Here is a 19162-nt window from a genome sequence, read left to right as displayed (position 1 = left end):
TTTACAAAGCTACAGTAATCATATTCGATTTTTTTTTCTTGTTACTGGATAAATGCAGCAAGCCTAGATATATATACGGATAACAGCGATGTGGATGCCAGTGGAGGGGTTTCTGGCTCTCAGAATACTGTATTGTGCTAACAATCAGTAGCCATGCGTGCTGTAACAGATGTTTTTGCAATAGAAAAGCATAATAATAATAATAATGATTATTATTATAAGAATCATGCGCATGTTGAGTTTATGCAAATTATAATAGGAATAGGTATTATTAATGACACACAACATTTATTTAATGATTTCTGCTAATTTGCACACAGTACCTGGAGTGGTAGGAACTGTGGTAGTTGTTAGCGTTGTTGGAACTGAACTAGTAGCAGAAGATGTAGAAGTAGAGGTCATTGTTGGAGTTGTTGATGGTCTGTTTGTATCTGTGAGATATTTAAAGTCAAATTACAATTGAAAACTGGTTACTGTGTTATGATCATACGAAAACAATAATATAGACAGCAAAACTATTTTTATTTCATCACAAATATTTTATTTTTTTACAAATATTATTTTTTAAATTATGTTTCTAGACTCCTAAGCAACACTAAAATTTTTAGATTCAGATTTATGAACGAGTGATATTTTTATCTTTGGCTATAAATGATAAATGGTGCCAATCAGCTCCTGTCAGTTATGAACACCATTTATCAGTTATAATGAGTTATAACAAGAATATCAATCATTGATAAATCTGCCACTATGTTTTATAAATGAGTCCCTTAAATTATAATAATCATGTGATTATATTGTTCATCCCAAGTATAGTAACAATAGTTACTCATTAAAAACACACAAAACACATTCAGAACTGTAATTCCTGGAGCTGTAGATGTAGGAGATCATTTAAATCTAATACTAAGGGGGATATTCAATCTCCGTCGAGCATCTCCCGTGGGGGAGATGCTCGACGGGCCCTATTCAATGCTGTCTTCCCCGACAGCATTGAACAGGGTTTCCTGGCAGAACGAGCCCGACATCTCTAGCTGTCGGGCTCGTTCTGCCGAGAACAGCCGGGAAGTGACGAGCTGCCGGCTGCATCTCGTCACTTCCCGGCCGCAACTCGCGGCCACGCCCCCTTCTCGTCCCGCTGCAGGCGGGACATTGAATCCTGCCTGCATGTTCTCGGTCGAGCTGACCAAGAACGGGACTGGGTCACGGCAGGCGAGCAAGCTCGTCTGCCGTGACCCGAAGATTGAATACCCCCCTAAAGAAGAAAGACACAAACAAAGCTACAATCAGAAAATACTTACCACAAATAGTATTATTTATCCAGTCTCCCAAAGAAACACCCAGCGCTTCACAAGCTGCGGCGTAAGACTCTAGGACATAGCAGAGCAGATCATCACTTCCACCTGTCACACACTGGTCAAACAGGCAGCTCTCATAATACTGGTGCGGGCGGATATAAGGATGGCAAAGTCTAAATGGGCCATTATTTTGTCTAATGATCCAACATTTCTGTGTAGCCTCTTGCAGTATGGAGGGAGGGCAGACTTGTGGAGGCGGAGGAGTAGAATCACATCTAAAGAATAAATACATATAATAGTTAGCAAACAGTTATTCATAATAAAATACAGCAACTTACTGGAACCTATTACATAATTATAATACATATTTAGTAAATTATAAAAGTTTAAACTGCATTAGTGCAATGTATTACATTTTAGCTGTGTTGATCCATATGAAAACAAAGCAACCCCAGTTAAATTGTTATTGATTTTTATTCAAAAGGCCACTTACAGTACATAAAATAACCCAATCAAGGTACATCTAATAATTATACCGATTTTCAGTTAAAATACGGTGCAGCTTCTTAAGAACACTGATACTTACGGCCAACCCTCATCTGGGACTCTCCAACTGTTTCCAAAGTCATTGACATCAGTTACAATGCTGCCATCAGGTTTCATTAAGTCATCAAGACGGTCATCATTGTAGGTGCCACACAAGCCACATAATAAATCTTTGTAATTCTCCTTCACTCTAACAAATAGCTCATGATCCCCATTAAACTGAAGCTCAAGGCCAAAGTTCGTACTAACAATAACATACTGGCCACTTCGTGTAATGATTATGTCAGAAACATTAGCAGGTGGAATAACAGTAACATTGTTGACCTGAAAAAGAAATTATGAGAACATAATGTTAGATATATAATACAGTAGTAGACAATTAAGGTATGGAATCGTCATCACAAGATACGCACACACCTGCTATGGTATTATTTCCAAACTTCAAGTATTTACAGTAGCATAATAATATACTGAATATTAATTGTGGTGCCATAATGTGTGTAGACAATAATTCATTTTAATATGATTAAAAAGGCATTGACTTGTCTTAAAAAATCTACATACACTTGGTCTTTTAACTAAAGGGCTATTTATATTATTACTCCTGCTCTCAAAAGAAGGACCTGAAAGTCTAACATCTCATGCTAACAATACATGGAGATAGCAATCAAACCTGCTACAAATGGCATCAGGATTTTATCCCACATTTTCATACATACGTACCTGTACAATATTGTTCTTTCCAATGAAGATCTCTATTTCATCCACAGTGAGGGTGACTGAATTAATGGCAGTCCAGCTTGGGCTCCCCCTGTGTTCATTGCGTGTGGTGACGCTAAAGCTGTGCGATGTGTTAGCACATGTCTCAGTCACAGTGTAGGTGCAAGCTCCCTGGAAGTGGTGGACTGTACCATCAAATGTGGTGTAATGGGGGTCTCCATAAATGTGGCAGATTGCTGTGCTTGGTGGATAGCAGCCTAACAGTCCATCTTGAACCTTGCATATTTCATCTGCTGCACAGGATATAGGGCTACAGTACACATTGTTGTTACCGAGACATACACAGCTACTCTCACAGTTGTCTTGCAAGAATTCCTCTCCTTCCTGTAAAAAGACAACACATAGTAAAGTTAATAATAATAATTTTAGTTTAGATTGTTAATCTGAAAACTATTTGTTGTCTACTTACTTTATAGTAAATGTCATTGTACGAACAGCCACAATGTTCTTCAGGAACACAAGTTCCACCACTGATGACGTAACCGCCATCACATTCACAGCCTTCTGTGCATGGAATACTACAGTTCTCTTGGATGGTGGGCTCCACACATGTTGCAGGACAGCCAGATGCACACGTGCTAAAGTGACTATTGTCCGGGCATTTAGGTGCTAAAATCAGAGAGTTCGGTAAATTGAACAACAATTGTATCATGTATCTGGTAAAACTTTTGATACTTTATCTGTTTATTTGAAGCCAATTGGAGACATGAATGTAAAGCAATATGCTCTAATTATAAAAAATATGTGGGATATATTTCAACTGTCACAAAACAATACAATACCAAAAAATAATCAAACAACCAGAAATCTTTTACATGAGAAAGTGCTAATAGAAATAAAATTATAATATAATACTCACTGCAGAAGGTGCTGTTTCTCCAGATAACAGTTATACCTTCTTTCTGACAAGCATCAGCATAAGCGGATAATAAGCTGCACAGAGTTGGTTCATCTCCATTAAGAGCACACATGTCAAAGAGACAACTGTCAAAGAATCCCCCAGGATTTATGACAGAATTACATGCATGGAAAGGGCCGTTCTTACTAATCAGTAGACCGCAGAATGCATCACTTTTATATAGATCCTCAGTCTCCGGCAGGCAAGTTGGAGGAGGCGATGGCTCAGGATCCTCAGGATTACAAAGTGGATCATTATCTTCTACCATCCAGCTCTGTCCAAGTTCTTCAGAGGTCTGTGCTAGTTCTCCATTAGGCATCATGAAATCATCTGATTTGCGCCCATTAAAGTTGCCGCACATTCCACAGATCAGTCCGGCAAAGGTACTGGGAACTTTCACGTCCACGGACGTATCTACATCATAAGTGACACTCAGTCTGAAATCAGTCTGCAGAATCACATATTTTCCAGTCCAGCTCACTGTCACTGCACCTTCAGCTAAGGTTACTGGGAGTGTAGTCCAGATTTTATTGACCTGTGATATATAAATCAAGAAATGTAATTTAAAATCAATATAAAGATGTTCTATGATCAACTAGGAAACAGTATAATGTTTTTACTCACCAAAACACGATCCCGCTCATCTCTCATCATTTGGACTTTTTGCCCATAAACCTCGATAAGAACATGCCTTACATAAGATACTTTGGGATCGCCACGGTGCTCATTCTTTGCTTCTATGTTGAAGTAATATTGGGAAGAAGAACTGTTGCATACTTTTGCTACAGTGTATGTGCATAGACCCATGAAATCATGATTGACTCTGTCAAAAGAGTCATAATGAGGATCATTATGAATCCTACAAACAGCAAATGTGAAGTAATTACAGCCCGGAACTCCATTTGTTATTCCACAATACTGGTTACTGGGGCAACGCTCAGAGCTACAGTTTAAAGCACTTCCTGGTGAGAGGCATTTGCATTTTGTAGAGCAAGTATCATCAGTCCAGAACTCGGAGCCCACATCATAATGCTTATCATCTTCCCAACACCCACACTTGTCAGTTGGAACACACTTTGTGTCATAGAGTATGTATCCTTCATCACAGATGCAGGACTCAGTGCATGGAAGGTCACAGGGGGATGGAGGTTTTGGATTGGCGCAGGTAGGTGGACAGGCTGTTCCACATTGCTCATAGTGACTGTTTGGTGGGCACGAAAGGACTGCAAAAGAATACAGAACATGTTTATTCTTGTATATTCTGAAATTTAGTCAAACAGCCTGTTTTAGTATCTTGTTCTACTTGGCTTTGCCTAGCTACATCATGACAAGACTAGCTTTTTAAAGATGGGGCAGACGTTGTCATCACATTTTGTTAGCCACAAGTAACAGTTACTGTATTGAGTTTCAATGGAAAAGCATAGCAGCTCAGTTTTACCCCTTATGTCATCACTGTCCTCATTTAACTTAGAACTTAAAACATATGTATTATGGAAGGCAGATATACTGTATCTATTATGGGCAGGGTGTTCGTAGATTTTAGTGACACAGCCTCATGAAATTAAATAACACTAAAGGGAGCAGTATTTCTATTTTTTTAATAAGATGTTAGAGAGTAGCAATTTTGGATTTAAAATAGCAGGTTAGAGTGAATGGACATTACTTCACCTTTTCAGATATATTAAACAACCCATTTACAGAAAGAGGGGATTATAAAATGCATTGATAATAAAAAGAGTTTTAGAACACAACTAGGTAAGTAAAAAACAAAATAAAAACAAATTGTTAAACAATAGTCAAGATTAGTCTCTATTGGCAACTAGCAAATACACAAAAAGCATCTATATCACCAGCACATATACAGATGGAGCCACTGTCATCTATCCCTATAATAAAATTAAGTGAGTAATTGGATTACTCTGCTAATCCCCTACTCTAGTTCTATGTATTGTATAGCAGCTGAGAACAATAGGATAGCCATGGCTTGCCATGCTGAGCCATGGGCTAAAGAAGATAGATAATATGGGCTCCTACTGTACCTATGAAGATAAAATTGGACCTACCTATAGTACCCGCATGTACTGTAGACATTGGAGTGATATGAGTTGTGGAAAATATGTCTTCACCTGTAAAGCAATTTGTATGTACGGAAGTAGTAATACCTGTAGTCGTTGGCTTAGACGTAGAAAGGAGTTCTGTGGTCTGGGAAATGGTTGACGTTATGGTTGATAATGTAGATATGCTTAAAGACGAATCAGATGTAGAACCAGATGTCATAATTGTTGTATGGTCTGGAGTGATGACAGTTGTGGTTACTGAAGAAGGAATAGCTGATGTTTCATATGAAGAATCATTTGTAGCTTCTGTATTAGTATACGTTGATATGGTTGAATAGGGAGAAGGTGATGATCCAGATGTTGAAGTAATTTTAGTTTCTGCTGTAGTAGTTCTTAAATTGCCAGTTGTATATACTGAAGTAGTATCAGTTGATATTCTTGAGGTAGTAGATGAAGAGTCAGATGTCATAGTAGTTGTAAGTTCTGGAGTGGCAATAGTTGTGGTCACTGTTTTCACTGAAGTAGAGGCTGCTATTTCAGAAGTAGAAGAATCTGGTGTAGAAGTAGTAGAGGTAGTTGTCAATGAAAGAGTACTTGTTGGACCACTAGAAGTGGATACTGTAGTAGACCCTGATGTGGATTGACTTGTAGCAACTGTTAAAGCTTCTGACACAATAGAAGTAGTAGAATCAGTCAATATTGCAGTAGTATGTTTTGTAGTTTCAGGTGTGGAATCAGTTGAAACCCCTGAACTTGTATCGGTTGATATTATTGTAGCAGTTGTAGAGTCAGCTGCCAAACTAGTTGTATGTTCTGGACTGATGACAGTTGATGTCACTAGAGTCTCTGTTTTCTCTGAAGTAGATGTTGATGCGTCAAGTGTAGAAACAGTTGTTTGTGCAGATGTTGTATGAGATTTAGATACAGTTGTGTCCCTTGAAGTAGTTGAAGATGTTGAGCTGGATATAACACTAGCTGTAGTTTCAGGAATAGTGACAGTAGTGCTCACTCTAGTCTCTGTTCTTGAAGAGTCGATTGAGGAATCAGTTGTATATGTTGGTGTGGTATCAGTTAAAATTCTTGTGGTAGTAGATGATGCAAAGCCAGATGTTATACTAGTTGTAAGTTCTGGAGTGGCAACTGATGTGGTTACTGGTTTCACTGAAGTAGAGGCAGCTGATGTTTCAGATGTAGATACAGTTGTTGAATGCCTTGAAGTTGTCTGTGCTGTAGAACCAGTAGAAGAATCTGGTGTAGTAGTAGTAGAGGTAGTTGTCAATGAAAGAGTACTTGTTGGAGCACTAGAAGTGGATACTGTAGTAGACCCTGATGAGGATTGACTTGTAGCAACTGTTAAAGCTTCTGACACAATAGAAGTAGTAGAATCAGTCAATATTGCAGTAGTATGTTTTGTAGTTTCAGGTGTGGAATCAGTTGAAACCCCTGAACTTGTATCGGTTGATATTATTGTAGCAGTTGTAGAGTCAGCTGCCAAACTAGTTGTATGTTCTGGACTGATGACAGTTGATGTCACTAGAGTCTCTGTTTTCTCTGAAGTAGATGTTGATGCTTTAGGTGTAGAAACAGTTGTTTGTGCAGATGTTGTATGAGATTTAGAAACAGTTGTGTCCCTTGAAGTAGTTGAAGATGTTGAGCTGGATATAACACTAGCTGTAGTTTCAGGAATAGTGACAGTAGTGCTCACTCTAGTCTCTGTTCTTGAAGAGTCGATTGAGGAATCAGTTGTATATGTTGGTGTGGTATCAGTTAAAATTCTTGTGGTAGTAGATGATGCAAAGCCAGATGTTATACTAGTTGTAAGTTCTGGAGTGGCAACTGATGTGGTTATTGGTTTCACTGAAGTAGAGGCAGCTGATGTTTCAGATGTAGATACAGTTGTTGAATGCCTTGAAGTTGTCTGTGCTGTAGAACCAGTAGAAGAATCTGGTGTAGTAGTAGTAGAGGTAGTTGTCAATGAAAGAGTACTTGTTGGAGCACTAGAAGTGGATACTGTAGTAGACCCTGATGTAGATTGACTTGTAGCAACTGTTAAAGCTTCTGACACAATAGTAGTAGTAGTAGAATCAGTCAATCTTGCAGTAGTATATTTTGTAGTTTCAGGTGTGGAATCAACTGAAACCTCTGATGTTGTACCAGTTGATATTTTTGTAGAAGTAGCAGTTGTAGAGTCAGCTGCCAAACTAGTTGTATGTTCTGGACTGATGACAGTTGATGTCACTGGAGTCTCTGTTTTCTCTGAAGTAGATGTCGATGATTCAGGTGTAGAAACAGTTGTTTGTGCAGATGTTGAATGAGATTTAGAAACAGTTGTGTCCCCTGAAGTAGTTGAAGATGTTGAGCTGGATGTAACACTAGCTATAGTTTCAGGAATAGTGACAGAAGTGCTTACTGTAGTCTCTGTTCTTGAAGAGTCGGTTAAGGAATCAGTTGTATACTTTGGTGTAGTATCAGTTAATATTCTTGAGGTAGTAGAAGATGCAGAGCCAGATGTCAAACTAGTTGTAAGTTCTGGAGTGGCAACTGTTGTGGTTACTGGTTTCACTGAAGAAGAGGCAGTTGATGTTTCAGATGTAGATACAGTTGTTGAATGCTGTGAAATTGTCTGTGTTGTAGAACCAGTAGAAGAATCTGGTGTAGTAGTAGTAGTAGAGGTAGTTGTCAATGAAAGAGTACTTGCTGGAGCACTAGAAGTGGATACTGTAGTAGACCCTGATGTGGATTGACTTGTAGCAACGGTTAAAGTTTCTGACACAATAGAAGTAGTAGAATCAGTCAATCTTGCAGCAGTATATTTTGTAGTTTCAGGTGTGGAATCCATTGAAACCTCTGAAGTTGTATCAGTTGATATTCTTGTAGAAGTAGCAGTTGTAGAGTCAGCTGCCAAACTAGTAGTATGTTCTGGACTGATGACAGTTGATGTCACTGGAGTCTCTGTTTTCTCTGAAGTAGATGTCGATGTTTTAGGTGTATAAACAGTTGTTTGTGCAGATGTTATATGAGATTTAGAAACAGTTGTGTCCCCTGAAGTAGTTGAAGATGTTGAGCTGGATGTAACACTAGCTGTAGTTTCAGGAATAGTGACAGTAGTGCTCACTGTAGTCTCTGTTCTTGAAGAGTCGGTTGAGGAATCAGTTGTATATGTGGGTGTAGTATCAGTTAATATTCTTGAGGTAGTAGAAGATGCAGAGCCAGATGTCATACTAGTTGTAAGTTCTGGAGTGGCAACTGTTGTGGTTATTGGTTTCACTGAAGTAGAGGAAGTTGATGTTTCAGATGTAGATATAGTTGTTGAATGCTGTGAAATTGTCTGTGTTGTAGAACCAATAGAAGAATCTAGTGAAGTAGTAGAGGTAGTTGTCAATGAGAGAGTACTTGTTGGAGCACTAGAAGTGGATACTGTAGTAGACCCTGATGTGGATTGACTTGTAGCAACTGTTAAAGCTTCCGACACAATAGAAGTAGTAGAATCAGTCAATCTTGCAGTAGTATATTTTGTAGTTTCAGGTGTGGAATCAATTGAAACCTCTGAAGTTGTATCAGTTGATATTCTTGTAGAAGCAGCAGTTGTAGAGTCAGCTGCCAAACTAGTTGTATGTTCTGGACTGATGACAGTTGATGACTCTGGAGTCTCTGTTTTCTCTAAAGTAGATGTTGATGCTTCAGGTGTAGAAACAGTTGTTTGTGCAGATGTTGTATGAGATTTAGATACAGTTGTGTCCCCTGAAGTAGTTGAAGATGTTGAGCTGGATGTAACACTAGCTGTAGTTTCAGGAATAGTGACACTAGTGCTCACTGTAGTCTCTGTTCTTGAAGAGTCGGTTGAGGAATCAGTTGTATATGTGGGTGTAGTATCAGTTAATATTCTTGAGGTAGTAGAAGATGCAGAGCCAGATGTCATACTAGTTGTAAGTTCTGGAGTGGCAACTGTTGTGGTTACTGGATTCACTGAAGTAGAGGAAGTTGATGTTTCAGATGTAGATATAGTTGTTGAATGCTGTGAAATTGTCTGTGTTGTAGAACCAATAGAAGAATTTAGTGAAGTAGTAGAGGTAGTTGTCAATGAAAGAGTACTTGTTGGAGCACTAGAAGTGGATACTGTAGTAGACCCTGATGTGGATTGACTTGTAGCAACAGTTAAAGCTTCTGATACAATAGAAGTAGTAGAATCAGTCAATCTTGCAGTATTATGTTTTGTAGTTTCAGGTGTGGAATCAGTTGAAACCCCTGAACTTGTATCGGTTGATAATCTTGTAGAAGTAGCAGTTGTAGAGTCAGCTGCCAATCTAGTTGTATGTTCTGGACTGATGACAGTTGATGTGTCTGGAGTCTCTGTTTTCTCTGAAGTAGATGTTGATGCTTCAGGTGTAGAAACAGTTGTTTGTGCAGATGTTGTATGAGATTTAGATACAGTTGTGTCCCCTGAAGTAGTTGAAGATGTTGAGCTGGATGTAAAACTAGCTGTAGTTTCAGGAATAGTGACAGTAGTGCTCACTGTAGTCTCTGTTCTTGAAGAGTCGGTTGAGGAATCAGTTGTATATGTTGGTGTAGTGTCAGTTAATATTCTTGAGGTAGTAGAAGATGCAGAGCCAGATGTTATACTAGTTGTAAGTTCTGGAGTGGCAACTGATGTGGTTACTGGTTTCACTGAAGTATAGGCAGTTGATGTTTCAGATGTAGATACAGTTGTTGAATGCCGTGAAGTTGTCTGTGTTGTAAAACTGGAAGAAGAATCGGGTGAAGTAGTAGTAGAGGTAGTTGTCAATGAAAGAGTACTTGTTGGAGCACTAGAAGTGGATACTGTAGTAGACCCTAATGTGGATTGACTTGTAGCAGCTGTTAAAGCTTCTGACACACTAGAAGTAGTAGAATCAGTCAATCTTGCAGTAATATGTTTCGTAGTTTCAGGTGTGGAATCAGTTGAAACCCCTGAAGTTGTATCAGTTGATATTCTTGTAGAAGTAGCAGTTGTAGTGTCAGCTGCTAAACTAGTTGTAGGTTGTGAACTGATAGCAGTTGTGGAAACTGGAGTCTCTGTTTTCTCTGAAGTAGATGTTGATAAATCAGGTGTATAAATAGATGTTTGTGCAGATGTTGTATGAGATTTAGAAACAGTTGTGTCCCCTGAAGTAGTTGAAGATGTAGATCTGAATGTCACACTAGTTGTAGTTTCAGGAATAGTGACAGTAGTGCTCACTCTAGTCTCTGTTCTTGAAGAGTCGGTTGAGGAATCAGTTGTATATGTTGGTGTAGTATCAGTTAATATTCTTGAGGTAGTAGAAGATGCAGAGCCAGATGTCATACTAGTTGTAAGTTCTGGAGTAACAACTGTTGTGGTTACTGGTTTCATTGAAGTAGAGGAAGTTGATGTTTCAGATGTAGATACAGTTGTTGAATGCCGTGAAGTTGTCTGTGTTGTAGAACCAGTAGAAGAATCTGGTGAAGTAGTAGAGGTAGTTGTCAATAAAAGAGTACTTGTTGGAGCACTAGAAGTGGATACTGTAGTAGACCCTGATGTGGATTGACTTGTAGCAACTGTTAAAGCTTCTGACACAATAGAAGTAGTAGAATCAGTCAATCTTGCAGTAGTATGTATTGTAGTTTCATGTGTGGAATCAGTTGAAACCCCTGAAGTTGTATCAGTTGATATTCTTGTAGAAGTAGCAGTTGTAGAGTCAGCTGCTAAACTAGTTGTATGGTGTGAACTGATGGCAGTGGTGGACACTGGAGTCTCTGTTTTCTCTGAAGTAGATGTTGATAAATCAGATGTAGAAACAGTTGTTTGTGCAGATGTTGTATGAGATTTAGAAACAGTTGTGTCCCCTGAAGTAGATGAAGATGTAGAGCTGGACGTCACACTAGCTGTAGTTTCAGGAATAGTGACAGTAGTGCTTACTGGCGTCTCTGTTCTTGAAGAGTCAGTTGAGTAATCAGTTGTATATGTTGGTGTAGTATCAGTTAATATTCTTGAGTTAGTAGAAGATGCAGAGCCAGATGTCATACTAGTTGTAAGTTCTGGAGTGGCAACTGTTGTGGTTACTGGTTTCACTGAAGTAGAGGCAGTTGATGTGTCAGATGTAGATACAGTTGTTGAATGCCGTGAAGTTGTCTGTGTTGTAGAACCAGTAGAAGAATCTGGTGAAGAAGAAGAGGTAGTTGTCAATGAAAGAGTACTTGTTAGAGCACTAGAAGTGGATACTGTAGTAGACCCTGATGTGGATTGACTTGTAGCAACTGTCAAAGCTTCTGATACAATAGAAGTAGTAGAATCAGTCAGTCTTGCAGTAATATGTTTCGTAGTTTCAGGTGTGGAATCAGTTGAAACCCCTGAAGTTGTATCAGTTGATATTCTTGTAGAGGTAGGAGTTGTAGTGTCAGCTGCTAAACTAGTTGTAGGTTGTGAACTGATAGCAGTTGTGGAAACTGGAGTCTCTGTTTTCTCTGAAATAGATGTCGATGTTTCAGGCATAGAAACAGTTTTTTGTGCAGATGTTGTATGAGATTTAGAAACAGTTGTGTCCCCTGAAGTAGTTGAAGATGTAGATCTGGATGTCACACTAGCTGTAGTTTCGGGAATAGTAACGGTAGTGCTCAATAAAGTCTCTGTTCTTGAAGAGTCGGTTGAGGAATCAGTTGTATATGTGGGTGTAGTATCAGTTAATATTCTTGAGGTAGTAGAAGATGCAGAGCCAGATGTCATAATAGTTGTAAGTTCTGGAGTAGCAACTTTTGTGGTTACTGGTTTCACTGAAGTAGAGGCAGTTGATGTTTCAGATGTAGATACAGTTGTTGAATGCCGTGAAGTTGTCTGAGTTGTAGAACCAGTAGAAGAATCTGGTGTAGTAGTTGTAGAGGTAGGTGTCAATGAAAGAGTACTTGTTGGAGCACTAGAAGTGGATACTGTAGTAGACCCTGATGTGGATTGACTTGAAGCAACTGTTAAAGCTTCTGATACAATAGAAGTAGTAGAATCAGTCAGTCTTGCAGTAATATGTTTCGTAGTTTCAGGTGTGGAATCAGTTGAAACCCCTGAAGTTGTACCAGTTGATATTCTTGTAGAAGTATCAGTTGTAGTGTCAGCTGCTAAACTAGTTGTAGGTTGTGAACTGATAGCAGTTGTGGAAACTGGAGTCTCTGTTTTCTCTGAAATAGATGTCGATGTTTCAGACATAGAAACAGTTGTTTGTGCAGATGTTGTATGAGATTTAGAAACAGTTGTGTCCCCTGAAGTAGTTGAAGATGTAGATCTGGATGTCACACTAGCTGTAGTTTCGGGAATAGTAACGGTAGTGCTCAATAAAGTCTCTGTTCTTGAAGAGTCGGTTGAGGAATCAGTTGTATATGTGGGTGTAGTATCAGTTAATATTCTTGAGGTAGTATAATATGCAGAGCCAGATGTCATAATAGTTGTAAGTTCTGGAGTAGCAACTGTTGTGGTTACTGGTTTCACTGAAGTAGAGGCAGTTGATGTTTCAGATGTAGATACAGTTGTTGAATGCCGTGAAGTTGTCTGAGTTGTAGAACCAGTAGAAGAATCTGGTGTAGTAGTTGTAGAGGTAGGTGTCAATGAAAGAGTACTTGTTGGAGCACTAGAAGTGGATACTGTAGTAGACCCTGATGTGGATTGACTTGAAGCAACTGTTAAAGCTTCTGATACAATAGAAGTAGTAGAATCAGTCAATCTTGCAGTAGTATGTTTCGTAGTTTCAGGTGTGGAATCAGTTGAAACCCCTGAAGTTGTATCTGTTGATATTCTTGTAGAAGTAGCAGGTGTAGAGTCAGCTGCTAAACTAGTTGTATGTTGTGAACTAATAGCAGTTGTGGACACTGGAGTCTCTGTTTTCTCTGAAGCAGATGTTGATAAATCAGGTGTAGAAACAGTTGTTTGTGCATATGTTGTCTGAGATTTAGAAACAGTTGTGTCCCCTGAAGTAGTAGAAGATGTAGAGCTGGATGTCACACTAGCTGTAGTTTCAGGAATACTGATGGTAGTGCTCACTGTAGTCTCTGTTCTTGAAGAGTCGGTTGAGGAATCAGTTGTATATGTTGGTGTAGTATCAGTTAATATTCTTGAGGTAGTAGAAGATGCAGAGCCAGATGTCATACTAGTTGTAAGTTCTGGAGTGGCAACTGTTGTGGTTACTGGTTTCACTGAAGTAGAGGAAGTTGATGTTTCAGATGTAGATACAGTTGTTGAATGCCGTGAAGTTGTCTGAGTTGTAGAGCCAGTAGAAGAATCTGGTGTAGTAGTAGTAGTAGAGGTAGGTGTCGATGAAAGACTACTTGTTGGAGCACTAGAAGTGGATACTGTAGTAGACCCTGATGTGGATTGACTTGTAGCAACTGTTAAAGCTTCTGACACAAAAGAAGTTGTAGAATCAGTCAATCTTGCAGTAGTATATTTTGTAGTTGGTATTCTTGTAGAAGTAGCAGTTGTAGAGTCAGCAGCCAAACTAGTTGTGTGTTCTGGACTGGTGGCAGTTGATGTCACTGGAGTCTCTGTTTTCTCTGAAGTAGATGCCGATGTTTCAGGTGTAGAAACAGTTGTTTGTGCAGATGTTGTATGAGATTTAGATACAGTTGTGTCCCCTGAAGTAGTTGAAGATGTAGAGCTGGATGTCACACTAGTTGTAGTTTCAGGAATAGTGACAGTAGAGCTCACGGTAGTCTCTGTTCTTGTAGAGTCAGTTATACCTGTAGTTGGTTTTGTAATAGAAGGTATGGATTCCGTTGTTGATACTAAAGTAGTAACTCTTCCTGAACTAGTTGTTGGTGTGGTGACAGGTATTAAACTAGTTAAAGGTTCTGTAAGGATCACATTTGTGGTTTTCGTAGATTCTGTTCTACCTGTACTAAGAGTATTTAGAGTCTCTGGTGTAGATGTTTCTCTTGTAAAAGCTTCTGACGCATTAGTATTAGTAGTAGTAGTTTTTGTAGTAGTAGTAGTAGTAGTAGTAGTAGTAGTAGTAGTAGCAGCAGCAGTAGTATCATCGGTTTTATGTGCAGTAGTTGTTCTTTTGCTTTCAACTGTGGAATCAGTTGTAGTACTTGAAATAGGATCATTTGATATTCTTGAGCTAGTTGTTGGTGTATTGCCGGTTGTTAAACTAGTTGAAGATCCTAGAGGCATGACAGTTGTTGAACCAGGTGCGGTTTCTGACACAAGCGCTGTTGTTATCTTTGAGGTGATTGTGTACATTGCAGATGTTGAATCAATGATACTTGTAGGAACTGAAGTTGTAAAATTTCCCAATGTAGAAGGAGCTGTATGTCCAGGAGAAGTAATTTCAGTATTTCCTAAAGAAGTACTTGCGGTACCTAAAAGTGTAATAATGGTTCAAGCATTGTAGTTTATCAACAAATTAGTAAAATAAAATTCCTCACAATTGAACGAGTGTGAGGTTTGTGGAATTTGATAGTGAAATTAATGCATATCATGTATGTGTATATCATGTGTTTCATTGTGTTTTTTCCATGTTTTTTGTGTGACGCATGTGTGATGCATGTGAAATGCATGTGTGTCATGGGTGGGCAGCTATTGTATATCGGACAAAAAGGTTTTGTACCACTTCATTTATGTCATTAATTTTATGTGATTATTATAATAGATGGATGCCTGTGAAAAACATGAAACGTATCAAGAACATCATTGATTTAAAAAACAAACTTGTAGCAAAACTGTGGTAACATTTTTATTTGAATGTTGAAGGAGGGAACATACAGATACATATGTATAGAACATATGGGAACATAAATTATTTTCCACCTAATGGTGTACAAGAATGTACACGGAACTGAGTAAATTGATTTTTGCTAGGACAACACGGGATAGTCTAAGTGAAAAAAACAAATAGGAGGTATAGAAGCTATCATGGGGTTCTTTTAGTCTTTTAGATACTGAGGGGCAGATTTATTAAGCTCGGTGAAGTGATAATGTGGCTCGTACTTTATCACCGGCCAATCACCTCCTAACTGTGAAGTTACAGGCTTGGTTTAAAAACGTCAGATAGGAGCTTACCGTGATAAAGACCAGACACTTTATCACTTCACTGAGCTTAATAAATCTACCACTGATTGATCAGATGAAAGACTAAAATAGTCCATGAAATATTAGTGCAATAAGAGAAACACCTGTGTTGTCTTAGCCTAATGGGTAATTTACTAAAATGGGAGTTCTATTGGAGACAGCATATTGCACATAGCAACCAATCAGATTATATTTATTATTTTAATGAAGGTGCTAAATAAATAATAAGTACTATAGGATCTGATTGGTTGCTATGGGCAACATTATAACTCCAAAAGATCTCCCATCTTTACATTTACCTCTTAATCAGTTATTATGCAACCCAAGGAAGAAGTTGTCTTGAATTGAATATACAATTATAAAATATACATTTTTATGGAAAATATTAAATGAAATATAAATTGCATCATTATGTCATGCAGCAATGTTTTAAATTACTTCTTGGTAACCATCACATAGAAATTAACCATGCAGATAAATTCAGGCATAAGTAACAACATGCACAATTAAAAAAAAGAAACAGTCGCACTTCGATGTTAGCAACAGATGTGACAATAATGTTGGAAGTAATGACTGTAGAATAGTAAAATATTTGGTGGAAGAAGAAGGAGTTCTTACCATGGTGAGTGTATATACACTATAAAGCTTTGACAGTGCACATCCTTCAGGCTAATCGTAGCAAATGTAGGCTGTTTGCTATGATGAGTGTGCCTGCGGATGTGTTTGTTTACTGTGCATGCACCCATGATCCCTAAGATTTCATGGGTGTGGGAGCTCCCATGAATGTATTGCTGCCCGCACAAATAGTCCCAATTTTGGCACAGTCTTAATTGTGCCACATTCGTACCCACGACCTGCATAGCGAAAGGTATCTCATATTGAATTTGATAAAAAAAATTTGCTTAAATTATTAAATACTGTAAAAAAAAAAAAACCTGTTATTGTATTATAAAGAAAATTGCCATAATTACCTAATGGTGTAGTTGTGGCAGTAGTGGTGGTGGTGGTAGTGGTGGTGGTGGTGGTGGTGGTTGATGTTTTATCTAAAAACAACATAACTCAGTCATCACATGGCATTAGATTTTTAAGAACAACATTTCTAAGAACTGTCAAAATCAACACAATCCAAATCTTACTTTTTTCTTAATTCTCTACTTATTGTTTGTTATTGTGTGCACTATTAAAAATAACACTGAAATTTAAAAAAAAAACTGTATAAATTACTGTACTCCCATGTAATAGAAATAATCTTGCTGAATGGTGAAGCCAAGTTGTTTTACCACTTGGGAGCACTATTGCATTCCAGTTAGTAAGAATATAAAATATTTTGATTAAATTCAAGATGTATCTTTTTTTTCAGACAGCAGCCAAGAGATGTATAATTGCCCACTATATGATAGCTGATGAATGTATATATCAAGCTAATCACTTAAAAAGACCAAGCAAAAAACATTGAAATACAGGAGAACAACTTACTAATACATAATCCAGGGGCAAGTGAGATATCATCTATGGCAACATCACTGCGATAGGTTTCACCTCTGATACCATCAATAAATATCTGAAAGAACAAAATATAACTGATTGAAAACCATGTTGGCCTTAACATCAGTCAATCAATTTCCAGCTTGTTTATTAATGATCTGTAACATCCAGGCTATTACAGAAACAACATTGATAAATAATAAGTCTGTTGGTTTTGGTTTCTCACAGTCACAGAATAATCTTTTGCATATTTATATGACAAATGTAGAGGAATTTCCAGCCTTCTGCTAGCCTAAGAGATATTGTAACAGCACCTCTATTCTAGACACAGATAATATACCAACATCTCTTATATTCTAGTCAAACCTTTGTTTGGTTAAGTGATAAATATTTATTGTTTCTCCTGATTTCAGTCATTGAAAGTCTTTTATATCAAACAGAAATAACTGAAAGATAATTGGATGTTATTGTTGCTATTCATAAAACATTTTACTGCTAAGAGAATTCCATGTGCATTTGGCATAAATCGTTATTTACAAGAAAATCTCTTGGTAGAGAAGTCAGTTAACAAATAAATAAAATATCACATCACTGACCTGAATAATGTTACTGCTACTCTCTGGTAGGAAGATCTCTGCTAAATGCCACACATCTTCAGCATTGCCCTTATGGGAGTCAGCAATTTCCAATCCATCTTCTGTTAATACATAGACTATCAGCTCCATGTACTTTGCATCTCCATACATGTGGTACCAGAAACGTAAGCAATGGTTTCCAGTGAAACAATTTGCAGGACTCTCCAACCTTGCATTATCTCCTTCATTTGACGATACACCATCAATGTAGAGGTAGTAACCATCTGGAATATTAATTTCATTGTTATTTCGAGATGTAGAGGATGTTGGAAATAAAAAAATTACCATGTAATTTAGGATTATTAGTAAAAGCTCATAATATAATTTTACCTCCTGATGTGTGGTCAGAGGAAGGTCCTGTCAAATCAGATGGTGTTGGGCCTTTCCAGCGTATCCAGTCTATTCTATCAGATTGTGATTGCTTCCAGTTACATAGACCAGCATCAAAATTACAATCCATGTGACATATATCTATAGTTGAGACAGAAAACAATATTTCCAGTTGTTTAATTAATGTTAAAATGTCATTTTGATACTATTTATATTGTTTTCTATACAGAAAATAAAAAGTATTGTTTTACAACATAAAGATTAACTCCAGCCAATACAAATGTGTTTTCTTTTATTTGGGTGACCTACAGTATTATAAAATATAAAGTTCTAAATACCAGTAGTTGTTGTTTCATATGTAGATGTTGTTAAACTAGCTGATGATCTTGGAGGGATGACAGTTGTTGAACCAGGTGTAGTTGAACCAGTGGTACTTGTAGGAATGGAAGTAGTAGAACTTCCCATAGTAGAATGATCTGTAGATCCTAAAGAAGTACTTGAGGTACCTAAAAGTGGAATAGTTGTTCAAGAATTGTAATTAATAAACTCACTATTCAAATATTAATTAGTAACAATTGTATGAGTGTAAGGTTCTGGGGATTTAAATGTGGAATATATTATATGTGTCATGTAGGAATATATATCTTATGTTACAGTATGTGGGATGCATGTACTATGTAGGAAACAGACCAGTTGTGGGGATGTCGGAAGTCAGAATACTGATGGCAGCATCTGGAGGAAGGGAATCTGGACAAGGGCCAGTTAAGTATACTCAGCTTTCTCCTATGCCTCCAACCTAACCCTCCCATACAGCCTAAAACTAACTTTCACCACTGCAGCTTAACCATCCCTACTAGTGTCAACCCCTAATTTCAAACCCCTACCACGAAAACCCCTGTCCCCAGCCTAATCCTATGCCCGCTCATAAGTGCCTAACCCTAGAAACCCCACCCCTGCTGCCTAAACCTAAACCCTCCCCCCACTAGTGTCTAAGAATAACCCTCCTCTGGCCTAAAGCTATTGCTCCCTGCACACTTTCAGAATTGTAAGCACTATGCAGCAGATATAAGACAATATAATGAGCTGCC

General features: G+C 38.0%; 1 protein-coding gene across 1 annotated transcript in view; it reads right to left on the bottom strand.

The window, feature by feature from the left end:
- LOC146062972 (uncharacterized) overlaps positions 1–19162 on the bottom strand; it is a 55134-nt gene that overhangs the window by 30641 nt on the left and 5331 nt on the right. Inside the window, exons 5-17 of the mRNA XM_083174981.1 lie at positions 18413–18580; positions 18075–18215; positions 17706–17968; positions 17101–17185; positions 14646–14915; positions 5685–14444; positions 4147–4745; positions 3484–4057; positions 3034–3233; positions 2568–2948; positions 1885–2168; positions 1302–1573; positions 324–431 (exon numbers count right to left, since the gene is read on the bottom strand). Coding sequence (XP_083031107.1) covers positions 324–431; positions 1302–1573; positions 1885–2168; positions 2568–2948; positions 3034–3233; positions 3484–4057; positions 4147–4745; positions 5685–14444; positions 14646–14915; positions 17101–17185; positions 17706–17968; positions 18075–18215; positions 18413–18580 — 12105 coding nt within the window. The remainder of the gene's footprint in view (positions 1–323; positions 432–1301; positions 1574–1884; positions 2169–2567; positions 2949–3033; positions 3234–3483; positions 4058–4146; positions 4746–5684; positions 14445–14645; positions 14916–17100; positions 17186–17705; positions 17969–18074; positions 18216–18412; positions 18581–19162) is intronic.

This window comes from Crinia signifera, chromosome 3 (genome assembly GCF_055691185.1).
Source record: "Crinia signifera chromosome 3, ASM5569118v1, whole genome shotgun sequence".
NCBI lineage: Eukaryota > Metazoa > Chordata > Amphibia > Anura > Myobatrachidae > Crinia > Crinia signifera.
Note: the sequence above shows the minus strand (reverse complement) of the source record. Positions and strands in the feature narration are given on the sequence as shown.